Here is a 14,294-nt window from a genome sequence, read left to right as displayed (position 1 = left end):
CATAACATAGGGATGTTGTGTCATAAAATACTAAAACAGAACTATTGAGTGTTATTGCTAGCACCTGTATCATTATTGTCTTGTATTTCCGACTTCCAACTCTGTATCCAACAACAAACAACAAGGAGACAGATTTTATCACTTTTATCGTAATTATTGGACACTGCACACCTTAAATGAGGAGGTACCAATCACCTAATAAAAAAATTGTGTTTACCTAACCAAAATGTACAACAAAAAAAACCCCAATATTATTTACCTTACATTTTATGTTAAGGAGTGTGAAGTAAACAAAAAACAACATAGAACCGCCTGCACGGAACCCGAGTTGGTCATACAGACAGGCCCTATTCCGTGCATGGGGTATGGTTGAGTTGACTAGTCTACTCACAAGTCACTTTTATGTTAATTTTGTAACAACAGATTGCAGGACCTGATGTTGCCATCAAAAAGAGAGAGTCTGTTTAAACTTGCAGTATCTCTTGATAGAAGTGATATTTGCATCTCATATTTTTTTTCAGAATAGTTTGGCAACAAGGAAGCCCTATATCATACAGAATACATATATTTTGTTGTGATTGGTACGCTTTAAAGACAAATCCTAAGTGGCTGTTACAGAGAGGCTATATGGCTGTTTACTGTGTACTCGATTAAGTCTTATGTTACCAATATACTAGATTTGTAAGACGTGAATGAAGTCTTTAATGTGCCACATATGTTTGGTATTAGTTGGGTATCCATACTTGTGGAAAGTAAGAGAAACACAATTGCCACATCATGCCAAAAAAAAAACACTTTGGAGATGCTATCTGTGCATGGGCAGATGAAGGTCAAAACAAAACAAAACAAAAACAAAACGTTGAAACAATGAGTAAAACCCATCTAGATGAGAGCTGGATATGTGCTCGGAAAAGTTACGCTTCATTATTCATTTATGTGATGAATGCAAATTCCATCATACTAAGGTGGAAGTATTCTTTTTTAGACCATTATCACTTTGAATGTGATTATCATAAACAATTGTTAAAAATAGGATTTCTCCATGTTTGAAACATTTTTTTAATCTTTGGGGTCATTTTTGCTAGTGGTATCTTTGAACTGGTCTGTTGAACGGTGGTTGTGAGAACACTCTGTTGTTGCCATTCCCTTTTGGCAATACATCTAGGCAGTAGGCAAATACCATTTTTTAAGAAGGGGGGGGGGGGGGTCAGAAATAATTTCACTACTACCAATTCACTTATTTGTAGATATTGTTATTTATATTTTAAAAGCAGATATTTTCAGTAAAATTTCATGTGGAGATACAACTTTAGATTACATTGTTGGTTCCAAAATGCTTTTAAAAAATGAAGATGTTCCCTGATTTGAAGCCTCATTTTGTATCTGTGTTTGATGATGTGACCTATTTCCAACCATCTCAAATTTGCCATAGTTGACTTTGAAGTTACATTAATTTGATACCACAAACTCCATACTCATCAGCCAATATTCTACTAAAAGTTAAACCTGTCACTGGGCTTGTTCGAAATACAGTTTAAGAAGAATTTTCTTTGTTAAACGTGATCATAGACCCAGCATTCGGTTTAGCTGAATTAGTAAAATATGGATCATTATGTTTAAAAGAAATCTCCCTTTATTCCTTTTTTGTTAATTCCACTATAAATTATTATATTCTAAATCAGCAAATGTTGGAGTGAATGTGAAGATTATATTGTCTTGTTTGAAGAAAAAAAAAATGTAATTTTTGTAAAGCAATGGAAAATGTGTATCTTTATTTTGTCAGTTTTTATGGAGATTTTGATTATTGTAATATTTAAGAAGTTGATTTATTTAAGATCTTTGATATGGACGTTGCTTTGTTGTATTTCATCAGAATATTGATTAAAACTATTGAAAATTGGCATTGAAATATGCGAAGCTCATACAATGTATATATCTTTCAATATTTTGTGTCGTGCTTGGATTCGGGAATGACTGAGACACCAGTATCATGAACTAGTCCTCCATTTAGATAGTAGTATCAGTACATGTTGCAGTAGCAGTAGCAGTAGTAGTATAATAAGTAGTAGTAGTAGTAGTGAGTGAGAGAGAGAGAGAGAGAGAGAGTGAGAGTGTGGTATCATTACATGTTGCAGTAGCAGCAGCAGTAGTAGTAGAATAAGTAGTGGTAGTAGTAGTAGTAGTGTGTGAGAGAGAGAGAGTGAGAGTGTGGTATCAGTACATGTTGCAGTATAGCAGCAGCAGTAGTAGTATAATAAGTAGTAGTAGTAGTAGTAGTGAGAGAGAGTGAGAGTGTGTGGTATCAGTACATGTTGCATTAGTAGTAGAATAAGTAGTAGAAGTAGCAGTAGTAGTAGTAGTACTAGTAGGAGAGAGAGCAAGAGAGAGAGAGATAGTAGAAGTAGTAGTAGTAGTATAGTAGTAGTAGTAGTAGTAGAGTTAGCAATGTGCAATAGGTATGTCTTTAAAAAAATATAACCAGGTAATTTTGATGGTCCCAAAGAGTTATAAACATTTGTTCTAAAACCTAATACTAGAAAATATTTTGAGAATCAAATTTATAAAGTTCAGCTATCTCACTCCCTGTCCCTCTCCCTTCTACCTCCGTCTCTCTTTGTCCTCCATCCTCTCTCTCTCTCTCTCTCCCTCTCTCTCTATCTTTCTCTCTATGTTTCTCTCTATTTAATTGGAGCATAATACCATACACGATGCAACAAATTGAGGTCCCTGGGCAATAACAGGAAACTAAGTGAATAAGCAGATCCAAGTCCAAGGTTCTCAAACATTCCTGTAAAAAAGTATAATCATTCCATGGTGTAACTCAGTCTTCATACTAGTTTGTCTAAAATGGAGCTGTACACAGTGCTCGACTATGAGCGACTCGCCAAAGAGAAACTGGACAAAGATGCATGGGAGTATTTCAACTACGGAAGGGAACGAAAGTGGTGCTTTCAGGATAGCATCGAGGCATTTTCGAGGTATGTCGAAACACGATCGCAAAATCCTTCGAGAAATCAACTGGAGGGTTATGTCAATATAAAGCCTTTTGTAGTTTGTAGATATATATATCTCATCCATGAATGCATGTTTGATTATGTAATATGTCACTGTAATGCTTGCACATTTCAGTAGGTGATAAACAGGGCTGTTGAAATCGCCTGATATTGATTTTTGGAAGACTTTACAATCGTATTTCAAAGCCCTCTCTGCACTAGTTTGGCATGAAGGGATTAGACCTCCCCGCAAGGTCACTGGCAGCTCTCAATTAACATAAGAAAAAGGGCATCATAGGGGATCAACGGGTACCGCTTAGGCATTGTTGGCTGTATAGAGGGCGCAAGTAGATATAGTACGTAGTGCAGTTTAGCTTTAATATGCGACCAATCTTATACCGTAGTTATCGCAGAAACTATAAAAAAAAGGGAGAAAAGAAAAATAATGAAGAATGGGATCAAGACATTTGCAAGTACCTTTGTACCGGAAGCGCGCCGGAAGCAGTTTGGGATTTTTTTTTTTTTTTTTTTTTTTTTTTTTTTTTTTGGGGGGGGGGGGGGGGGCAAACATTCCAGGGGGCTCACCTTCCAGAGGCAGTAGCGTTATGAGAAAACACATTTGGAAGGGGGGGGGGGTAGAAGAAAAATCTGCATCACCACCACTCCTACACGTTTCATGCAGGCCCCGCGGAACATTTTTCAAAGTGGAGTATTATAACGATCAGGTAGAGCGTAAATTGGCGTGGGGTCAAGGGGCTGAGCCCCCGGAAGCTCAGGGTTTTTGGCATTAAATTACAGTCAGACAAGCATATTAAGATACCTTATATGTGACACTGGCAGGTCACTAATTGGCGGGGAGTTCAGGGGGCAGAGCCCCGGAAGCTCAGGGGTTTAGGTATTTATTTACGGCCAGACGAGCATTTAGGGGCCCTCTTTAAGGCCATTGATGTGGTCCAGGGGGCAGAGCCCCCAGAAGCTCAGAGGTTTTAGATATTTAACCACGGTCAGATGAGCATTCAGGGGCCCGCCTTAATTAGGGCCCTTGATGGGGTCCAGCATATGGCTCCGAATAGTCTCATTGGACAACGCCCCCTATCGTCAGAGTTTAGCATCACAACATGTTCGCCTACTGACTTTTACCCCCCCCCCCCAAAAAAAAAAAAATCGTTAAAAAAATCTTCTTTTTTTTGTTTAAACGAAAAGCACATCTACCCCGACGTACGTTGACACTAGCTCTTTCATTGGAACCCTCATGTCCCATTGACTTTTGAAAGTTCACCCACCGTAATTTGGTCAAAATAGGTCGCTAGCTCGCCATTGCCTATATAACACATGTGAAACAAGTCGAACTTTGGACGCAATTTGACACGCGATTGTAATGTTATAGGTCAAGCACACGAAGGATAACAAGCATGAATTATCATAGATCAGTTCTGATCGGTTCATTATGTCCATTTCAGCCAACCCCCACCGTAATTTTTCCATTTAGTATAGGCAATCATTTTGCCGAGGTAAGCAAAAACATAAATATTCATGATCGCCATGGACTATTCGATTATTTACAGAGGGGTGCGATTGTGCACCACATCAAACTCCCCTACTTTAAGTCAAGTATTTCATTGTATTGTGTAGTTCAAGGTAGGTTCATTTTAATAACTGTTTAATTATCAGATATCAATGATAGTTTAAAGATATGAAAATTGTTTTTGTATTTTATATTTAGCAAAGTAATCTCACATACAAATTCACTACCAAGTGTCGTCTAATCCGCCGATTGCCGTCTGCTATATACGTCCAGCGAGCGAAAATGAGACAACCGGAGCAATATGCGGGCAATGATTGTGTATGTCAAACCTCCTCTGCATCTATCCACGAATTATAGACTAGAGTTTCAATAATATGGTTCGGCCTACAAGTGAAATAATGAGTAGGTCTATTAAAGTCAATTATTTGTTCTGCTTGTTATCAAATAAATGATTCTCTGATGATGGTTTTTGTCATGTCAACAGATATCGAATAAGAAGCCGGGTGCTTCAGGATGTTTCCAAGCGTTGCCTAGCAACAACAGTTCTTGGTCAGTCCATCCCATATCCGATCTGTATTTCACCGACAGCCTTTCACTTCTTTGCTCATCCTGATGGCGAAGAGGCAACGGCAAAAGGTATTATGTTCAGACTTACTAAATGGTTTAAAGTTTTAGTGCTTCATACTTGATTTGCAATGCCTAATAGGATCAATCTTTCATTCATAACACAGTTACAAAGACTTTTACAAATCACACGAGGGCAATTTCATGAAACTGTTGTATATTCCATGGAAATGATATTGGGATAATGATTACTGATAGGTAGTTGCATCGTTTGCTCATTTAATAGATGAAGGACAAGGCTATTGAAATTGCCTTAGGTCGATTTTTGGAATTGAGTCTGACCATGAAACTTTCGTGGCATGTGGCATATGTATGGTTATTGTGCCTAACGAAGATTTTGTTGTTATTACTGATGCGTGACGTCATCTAGGCGCCATGGTGTTAATTTCAAATAATGCATGGTCACATGTCATTCATACGTTGTCATTTCTGAATGACATTTGATGTGCATAAATTAGAGGTCATGCGTTAACATAACGTGTCAACAAAATCCACGCGCGCGTAAACAAACATTTAAAAAAAAAAAAAAATCTATTTTGAATCCGCCATAGCTCGTCAAAAAGACTGGAGACTCCCCCCCCCCCCCTCCCCAATTTGTTTTCATTTTCTGAAAGCCTATAAGTTGATGAATAAAAGTCATGAATAAAATGGGGGGGGGGGGGATCAATTGGTCACGCCGTCATGCATATGAACTAAAATAATGATTTTGAAAAAATTACGTCCAAATTGTTATATTTATTTGACAATATCTCACTCATAGATGGTTGATTTACTTCCGAATTTTGAAATGTTGTAGGTGAGACAATTTCCTACAAGATCACTTACACTATTTCTCGCTTTGATGACGCCATCAAAGTTAACATTACGATTACAGGCGACATATCAGAAAGGTGAATTTCGTTCACATCACGAATCTACATGACCATTGTTTTTTGAGCAGTATCTCGGTTGTTTTTTTTCTCTATTTTTTCCCAAATGATGGTATGTTACAGCTGAGACTATGGGCAGATGTCGGGATCATTTTTGATTGAAAGTTGAAATTGCGACTATGCCAAGGTCGTTTTTCAGCGTTGCATGTAAAATCTAAGGGAAATATTTTGGTATATTAATCAAAGCACTTGCCTCCCATTCAAGCGACCTGGGTTCGATCCGCGTGAGTGTCCACATTTTTCCATCTTATTTGCCATGGTTCTTCCTTCATCTTCCTTGACATTTCATTCATATTTTTGCTTCTATAACATACAAATTCCTTACCGTTTGGCATACACACATATACACAGGGTTTTACCGAACATTATTCAGCATAATCATTTCTACTGTTCTACATCCTTGGTCACAAAATGAGCTTGTAGATAGGCGTACGTGTTATATGAGTGGAAGACGTGATTAAAAAAAAGTTGTATCTTGTTATTGATAACAAGTTTTATGAAGCAGGGCCCTGATCCTTTGGAATCTTGGTATGCATGGCTTAATGAAGAGGGTGATTCACATGGCAGCTTTCCTTAATTTGAATCTTTAGGTGCAGAGGCTGCAGGAGCCTTGATGATACTCTCTTGCGGTGCATGCTCTTCTATGGAAGACGTTGCCATGGCAGCACCAGGAGGTCTCCGATGGATGAACATCTATCCCTTTACAGATCGTCAGCTCACAGAATACACCATCCGCAAAGCAGAGAAACTGGGATTCAAGGCACTTGTTGTTACTGTTGATTCTCCCGTGCCAGGTATAGGCGCCGTGTCGGAACATGAGCAGTTGAACCACCCCTCCCATCGGTATGTTAACGTTTGCTGCTATCTATTCTGTAATTGAAGAGCACCTTCAATCTGTGGGCATGCAGGTCTAAGCTGTTTTGTCCCTTATGTTACTGATCATGATCATGTCTAAGAAAGTAAGATTTTAGTAAGCCCCTTAATACAATTATCAGATATAAACTCCTCATCGAAAAGAGTTCTGTTATTAAATCTTTAGCATTGATATCTCTCTTGGTAGTATATCATTGCAAAGCCTGTTTCCCCCCTTTGCAATAATGCCCCATTTGAAATGATTATGTAATCATGGAATGTACAGTACAACTGAACATGGGGCTAAGTCAAAAGTTAAATGTTGCAAAAAACATTGCTATTAATGCTGAATATATTACTCATTGCAACACCGCTGCAACACTTTGCCAGGTGATAAAATATATCATAAGCAAGCGTCTGTACGGGTGGACCGGCGGTCAAATAATTCCGTAGAGTATAAAAGACGCTTGCTTACAATATATTTTTTCACCTGACGAAGTGTTGCAGCGGCGCACGAAACGTCGTGATCTTTTGATCCTTTGTTGACCATACACTGCGAGACAAACGAATGTCACTCGCGATATTATTTTCGATACATTGCTATTGTCAGTAGTGAATTCTTCATTTGTTTTGAGGATAGATTGGGTTTTAAAGGTATAACAAAAAATCAACTCAAGCGCAGTAGAAATCATGTTTAGTTTATATTATTATGCATCATTGTCAATCGAAGATGCAAACGGCTGGAAATGACTTATTAAGTTCATTTTATGAAATTCTTTGAAATGAATTTCTATATATTTTAGTATTGTGTCTCTTGATTCTTGATTCTGTTGTCTTTAAAATAATTTTGCTTGTTTTTCCTTCTGCATACAAAGCATGCCTGTCTATGAGGCGGACATTCCATCGGCTCGTGCTGCCAAACAGGAGAGCATTACAAACCATTTCAAGTACGTGGATGAGATGGAGTCCAACCCAAAAGCTACTTGGGAATACATACGCTGGATTAAGAAAGTCACTTCTTTGCCCGTTGTCTGTAAAGGCATACTAACAGGTAATCATTTTGAGGAAATCGGGTCATGCAAAAGTCACCCAACACGACCACAAAGCCTTTAAAGCGGAAGTCTACCCTGATATTAAGTTGGTTTCAAAAGAAGAAATAAAAAGAAAGGAACAGGTCAGTGAAAGTTTGAGCAAAAACAAATTGAAAACAACATAGTCATGAATTTTTGATAGTGCGATTAGTCATAAAAAATTATCAATAACTAAGAAAATGAAAGTTCATGAAATTTTCTGTACAGACCAAATAGGAGAAGAGCGGTCACAAGGTACCTCAGACTGTTGTCAATAAATGTTTCACTGATGACAACTTCAAAAAATTCAAATCATCCTATTTTTAAATGGATATTGCTCAAACGTACACTTAATTGTTTGATTTTTCTGCTTTTATTTGAAGCAAGTTAATATCCGGTTGGACTTCCTCTTTGAAATAAAAGAATCAGTCCAAAGCATTTTCAACCCATGGCCATCATCCTTTGGAAGATGCAAACATTACAATGACGTGTCATATGATGCATGGTACAGGCAATCCAAGAGGGTATTGAAATTGACCTTGAGTTGAAGTTAATTTTGTGAAAGACTTTGTGATCATGTTACCCAGAAATATATACATATTGAACAATGCATGAAATATATATCCAACAATCATTCAAAGTTTACTGTTTAGGGGGAAAGATGCAAAATACATCATATCTGCTTTTCTTCATTTAACACAATCTCCAAGAATTTCAAGAAATCAATTAAAATGCAACTTTTGAAACTAAATTATTGCCTATTGAAATCATGTGTGGATCATGGCATTGTCATGTTCGCACGTTACAAAAGGTGACGCACAAACATAATTATTGTAATTGCCTTAGGTTGATTCCTTTTGCTATTCTCTGCGGTTGTGTTTCGATAGCTGCATGAACAAAACTAAGAAACGGCATCAAATGTTTTTTTTTCTCCATTGATGTACAGCTGAATCTGCCTCAGATGCTGCGAACGCAGGAGTGGATGGGATTCTTGTTTCAGCACACGGTGGAAGACAGCTGGAAAGTTCACCTGCTCCGGTATGTACATGTAAATCCATGCATATAATAATATTAATAGTCACATTTGTAGCGTGCTTTATACTACGTTTGTCATTACTATCACCCCTCCCCGGTCATTGGATTAAATTTGTTCATCCGCACATGATAGTGTACACGATCCTCTCCCTGGGGAGTATTTCAGCCAGGCGCCATTTTACAAGTGCACGCATGCCAACCTAACCACATCGACGTTCGCATTCTACTGGGCACCAATTTAACATGTAGAGTGGAAAATGTAGATTAATGTCTTGCCAAAATGACGTTAGTGCCACAGCAGGACTTGAACCCTAAACCATGTGATCCGCAGTCTAGTGACGTATCCACTAGACCTCCACACCTCTACATCTCTCTTCAAGTCTCTTGGGAGAGGCACAAGAGCTGTCAATGCTATCTAACACTATGAGTTAACACTATTAGGGCTGTTATATCTTTTTCCACAGATCGATGCATTGGCCGAGGTAGTCGAGGCTGTACATGGTCGAGGAGTTGAGATCTACATGGACGGAGGAGTCAGGACAGGAACTGATGTCTTCAAGGCACTTGGAAGGGGTGCAAGGGCCGTGTTCCTAGGCAGACCTATCCTGTGGGGACTTGCTTGTCAGGTAAAAAACCTTTGTAACCTGGGCAAAATTGCTTAAACCTTAGCACTGATGGTAACTTTGCCATCGATATGGCATCAATAACTACCATGGCAACATTACTCGATAGCCACTATCAAATCAAGGTTTCCATGGAAGTCACAATTAATTGGAAAGTTCCCCAAATGGTAAGTTTCATGTAAAAGGGCCCAGGATTGCAGAGTATACCTTGCAGGGGCGGCGATCCCGGGGGGACGGGGGACACGTCCCCCCTCAATTTTTTTTAGGGGGGATCGTCCCCCTCTAAAATTTGAAAAAGTGCATAAAGAAAATGTAAAGCGAATACATACTAAAGATGGCAACACACTTTTAGGCTTTGGAGGGCCCAAGAGTGCAGCGTTTAGACTAATAAAAATGCAAAAATCTTCTAGCTCGGTCGCTACGCGACCTCGTATAATATCCTTTAGAATGTACAAGTGAATATTGTAGAAAACCTGTATTCCGTTGGTATCACCGTGATACCCACTTACGTACTGATGGGGGGGGGGGGGGGGAATTTGCCTCCCCCAAATAAAACTTAAACTTGTTTTATTTCTTATTCGATACCCGTGATTTACAAATGCTGCTTAAATGACATGATTTCGTGATGTTTCCTCACTTTTGTGTAAATTATACGGGGTTTTTTTGCGTTTGTTGGACAATGAAAAATCCCCAAATTTACAGTCAGGCAAAACATATGCTTATCAAGAAGCCTACATGTCAGGACCCACGATACGGAAGGTTAGGGGCTCAAGCCCCCCTCCCCCACTATTTTGTCAAAGTATGTCAAAGATAAATAGAAAGAAAGAAAGAATAGTACGTGGCCTGCCAGTGTCACAATAAGGTTTCAAAATATGCTCATCTGACCTTAATTAAAGGCCTGAAACTTCTGAGCGTGTGGCCCCGGGACCCCTCCAGGGGCCATATGACGGGACCCTGGATGCTCATCTGACCGTGATTTAATGCTTAAACCCTTGAAATTTTGGGGCCTCCGCCCCCTGGATCCCACGGCAATTATTGTCCTTCAAGTGTCACAAATAAGGTATCAAACTGTAATTAACTGCCCAAAAACCCCAGCTTCCGGGGGCTCTGGACCTCACTAAGGGCCCAGGGTGGGCCCCTGAATGCTCATCTGACGGTAATTTATTGCCTAAAGCCCCTGAGCTTCATGAGGGTCAGCCCCTGAACCCCACAATTAATGACCTGCCAGTTTCGCTAATAAGGTGTCAAAAATATGCTCATCAGAACGTATTGCATGTAACGCGTAAGAGTGGTGGTGACGCGTATTTTTTTTTCTCCCCCCCCTCCAAAAAAAAACGCGGTTTGGTCATTACGCCACTGGTGATACCAACGGAATACAAATTTTTCCTCGCATTTCGTCCCCCCCCCCCCCCGGTAATGAAAAGAAATCGCCGCCCCTAATCCAGTTAACGTGCATCGTATCATATTTCACATACACTGGCTCATGCAGGAGGTTTCCCATTATTTTATCTTAGTACAAAATAATCTAGCATGCAGTGAAAGTCATTGCCAACCTGAAACTCACATCTAAACAGTTTACAGAATATCCCACGATAACCCACGACCATGGATCTGTAACATGCAATGCTGTATTGTAGATTAATTTCCATGAGACAGTATTAAAACTTTGAGCAGTCTTGACATATGCATTCTCATTTCTTAAGCCCTTGTTATAGCTCTCCCTTTAAACCCCCTCTTTATTATTATAATTTTAATGACAGATGAATTAATTGTTGGTACATAATGTGTGAATTTGCAGATTGCTTCTATTAATTAGGCATATATAGCAATGTACAATCTTGTTTTACCACAATTCGGAAAAAGAGTATATGAATTTAGGATTTGATAGACAGCAAGCAATATTGCATAGATATAGGCCAATGAATTTAATGTAGTAAATAAAGTTTAAAGACCCTGTCGGAAGTGAAAAATGAAATAGATGAATTATGTACCAACAAAAAAGCCATAGATTACAATCATATGAATCGCATGCCATTTTAGTGTTTGCTAGAAGAGTAACAGCTCTCTGAAAACTCGAAAATCTAAAGCTTTGAAAATCAGAAGTTATTGACCTAAAAACAAGAATGACTTTGCATTAATTAAGCACGGCTATTTGCCTCAGCTATATAGGCGAGCCGATCAGGTCAACATGTTATGTCGTAACTGTATCTATAAAAATTGACCCCTGTTGCCCCATAAATTGGAGGGTGCGGAATATGAAATTTTAGTTTGCTTTTGTGCAATACTCAAAGGGAAAATATTTCTTATTTCTTTATATTTTGATTCTATGTTCATTGATTCGGTTTTTAAATGTACATTAAAATTGAAAGATCAACTGGAAAAGAGTGAGAGAGTAAGAGAGAGGGAGAGACCCATTGCTTGTTAGTACGATCACTATACAATGAATTTTGTCTGCTCCTTCAGGGTCCTGAGGGGGTTACAAATGTACTTCAGATTCTTCGCGACCAACTTGACGCAATCCTCGCTTTGGCTGGTAAGACATAATTGTCTTAAATTTATAAATCGTGTGGAACTTCCTGAATTTATTTAAAGACACCAGGGGTAGTTGTCAAGGTTATACATGCAAGTTATAATCAGTAATACCTCAGCCACACCACAACACAGACTCCATATCGACTCCAAAACGACAATTTTGTGGCCAATCCGGGTCATGTCCTTTTTTGATCAGTATGTTGCAGTTCTTTCCATATAAACGAGAACCATAGTACCCACGGTATAACCATGTTTATTTAACATGTAACAATGCTAACCATGGTTCTTTTCTGCATTACTACGGTATTACCATGGTACAACTGGTAATTGTGGTACTTTTGCTCTACAGTGTGAGTAAAAAAAAAACAGTTTACATCTAGAAAATTGCTCATTATTTATGAACAGTAAATTATTTTTCATCTTATCGAAGAATGTTTAATCCCAAATTGTTTCGTATCATTTTTTGTGGCATGTGGGCATGCTTGGATGAACAGGAGACATCGTTTAAGAGAGTGCAAAAATCGACAAACTGATACCTATGTGATGTTTGAATAAAACAATTAGGATATGAGTATTAAATCGGTCTTTGCAGATCCAAGTATTAACATCCCTAACACAATTAATCATGCCACACATATCAAAACACACACACAGAGTCACACTCAGTCAGTCACGCACACACACGCACACACGTACACAATCACGCACACAACGCACGCCCACACAGAGACACACTTCCGCGCACTCGCACACTCAGATAAATGAAAAATACTCGCCGCCAAGTCATTATTACGTATTGAACATTTCTGTAAAATCGCAAATTTCCAAATAAATATCATAATGCCATATGAAAGTTGGTACATGAACATCACAATGAATAGTTTCTCTCAAAGGACTCGGTCAGTCTGCATCTAAATGTGCTATGTGAGTGTGTGTGTGTGACTTCGCTTCTGAAAAAAGCATATACAATGCATCTCATTTGATAAATTCAACTCACTCTCTCTCACTTTAATACTTTTGCGCATCTCTCTCATTTTAATACTTTTGCGCAAGTCGATTTTGGCACCGTCGCAAAAAATACCTCCTGTTCATCCAAGCTTGAACACATACCTCACATAAATGATATCAAACGATTCTGGATATAACACTCGTTCAAAACATGTATGATGAAAATCATTTGTTCTTAGCTGACTTTTAAAATAAATGACAATCTTCCGAGTGTAAACTTTTTTTTACTCACACTGTATATGTAATTGTGTTGTTCTAACAGGTGTCATCATGGACTTAATTTATATAACATGACTGTCGGGTATTATACCTTGTCTTTTTTCTTTTCTTCTCCATAGGTTGTATATCCCCAAACGACATCCCACCTGGAACTGTGGTTCATGAATCATACTATCATATGAACAGAGGGATATCGCAATAACGCAGTAAAATTGCAAAACCGTAGACATATAAAGTTTGAGTACTTATGTGATAGCATTGTGTAGAAGGTATTTTATATATATATATATATATATAGTTGTTTAGATAAGATTTGGAATCATCAACAAATAACGTATTGACTCATTCTTGCTGAAAATGACCATTTATTCATAATATATACACCCCCAAAAAACGAAACCGAGAATTATCGATGTTTTATCATAGCTTAATCACAATAATAATTAATAAATGACACATACTATTTGTAAAGCTTAGATCCTCCTCTGTCATTTGATGCAACTTATATGATGCATATTTCACGCATGAGTGATTAAAAGCAATTTGAAGGAAGGAAACCGAAAAGTCATTTGGCGGGCGCTATCTGAATTTCGAAGAAAAATTCCCATTTCTAGAAAGTTCATTTTCGCTCTTTCATATGACATCTAAATCAAGATAAATTTGTTTGTTTAAAGTGATGCTTGCATTTCCATAATTTGATTTAAAAAGTTCGTTTTCACAGAATTGGCAAAAGACTTTACTCCGTTTCATTGACGATCAGACATAGACGAAAGACTTCATGCATGGCTGATTGTCAATGAAACGGAGTTAAAGCTTTTTCCAATTCTGCTTGTTGCTACGGCAGGCAGCCAGTGAAAACGTTTTTTTTCTGGGTCGCACTGTAT

At 38.3% G+C, this 14,294-nt stretch overlaps 1 protein-coding gene across 1 annotated transcript; it reads left to right on the top strand.

Moving 5' to 3' along the window:
- Positions 1 to 2,842: 2,842 nt before the first annotated feature.
- On the top strand, positions 2,843 to 12,195 carry LOC105439393 (hydroxyacid oxidase 1-like). Its single transcript, XM_030985221.1, has 7 exons — positions 2,843 to 2,978; positions 5,003 to 5,154; positions 6,662 to 6,914; positions 7,799 to 7,974; positions 8,940 to 9,031; positions 9,493 to 9,654; positions 12,115 to 12,195. Exons 1-7 carry the CDS (start codon positions 2,848 to 2,850, stop codon positions 12,193 to 12,195), a joined length of 1,047 nt encoding a protein of 348 aa, XP_030841081.1. The 5' UTR covers positions 2,843 to 2,847.
- The last annotated feature ends 2,099 nt before the right edge of the window (positions 12,196 to 14,294 follow it).

The sequence above is a fragment of the Strongylocentrotus purpuratus genome, unplaced genomic scaffold (assembly GCF_000002235.5).
Source record: "Strongylocentrotus purpuratus isolate Spur 01 unplaced genomic scaffold, Spur_5.0 spur5_scaffold_14, whole genome shotgun sequence".
NCBI classification, from domain to species: domain Eukaryota; kingdom Metazoa; phylum Echinodermata; class Echinoidea; order Camarodonta; family Strongylocentrotidae; genus Strongylocentrotus; species Strongylocentrotus purpuratus.
Note: the sequence above shows the minus strand (reverse complement) of the source record. Positions and strands in the feature narration are given on the sequence as shown.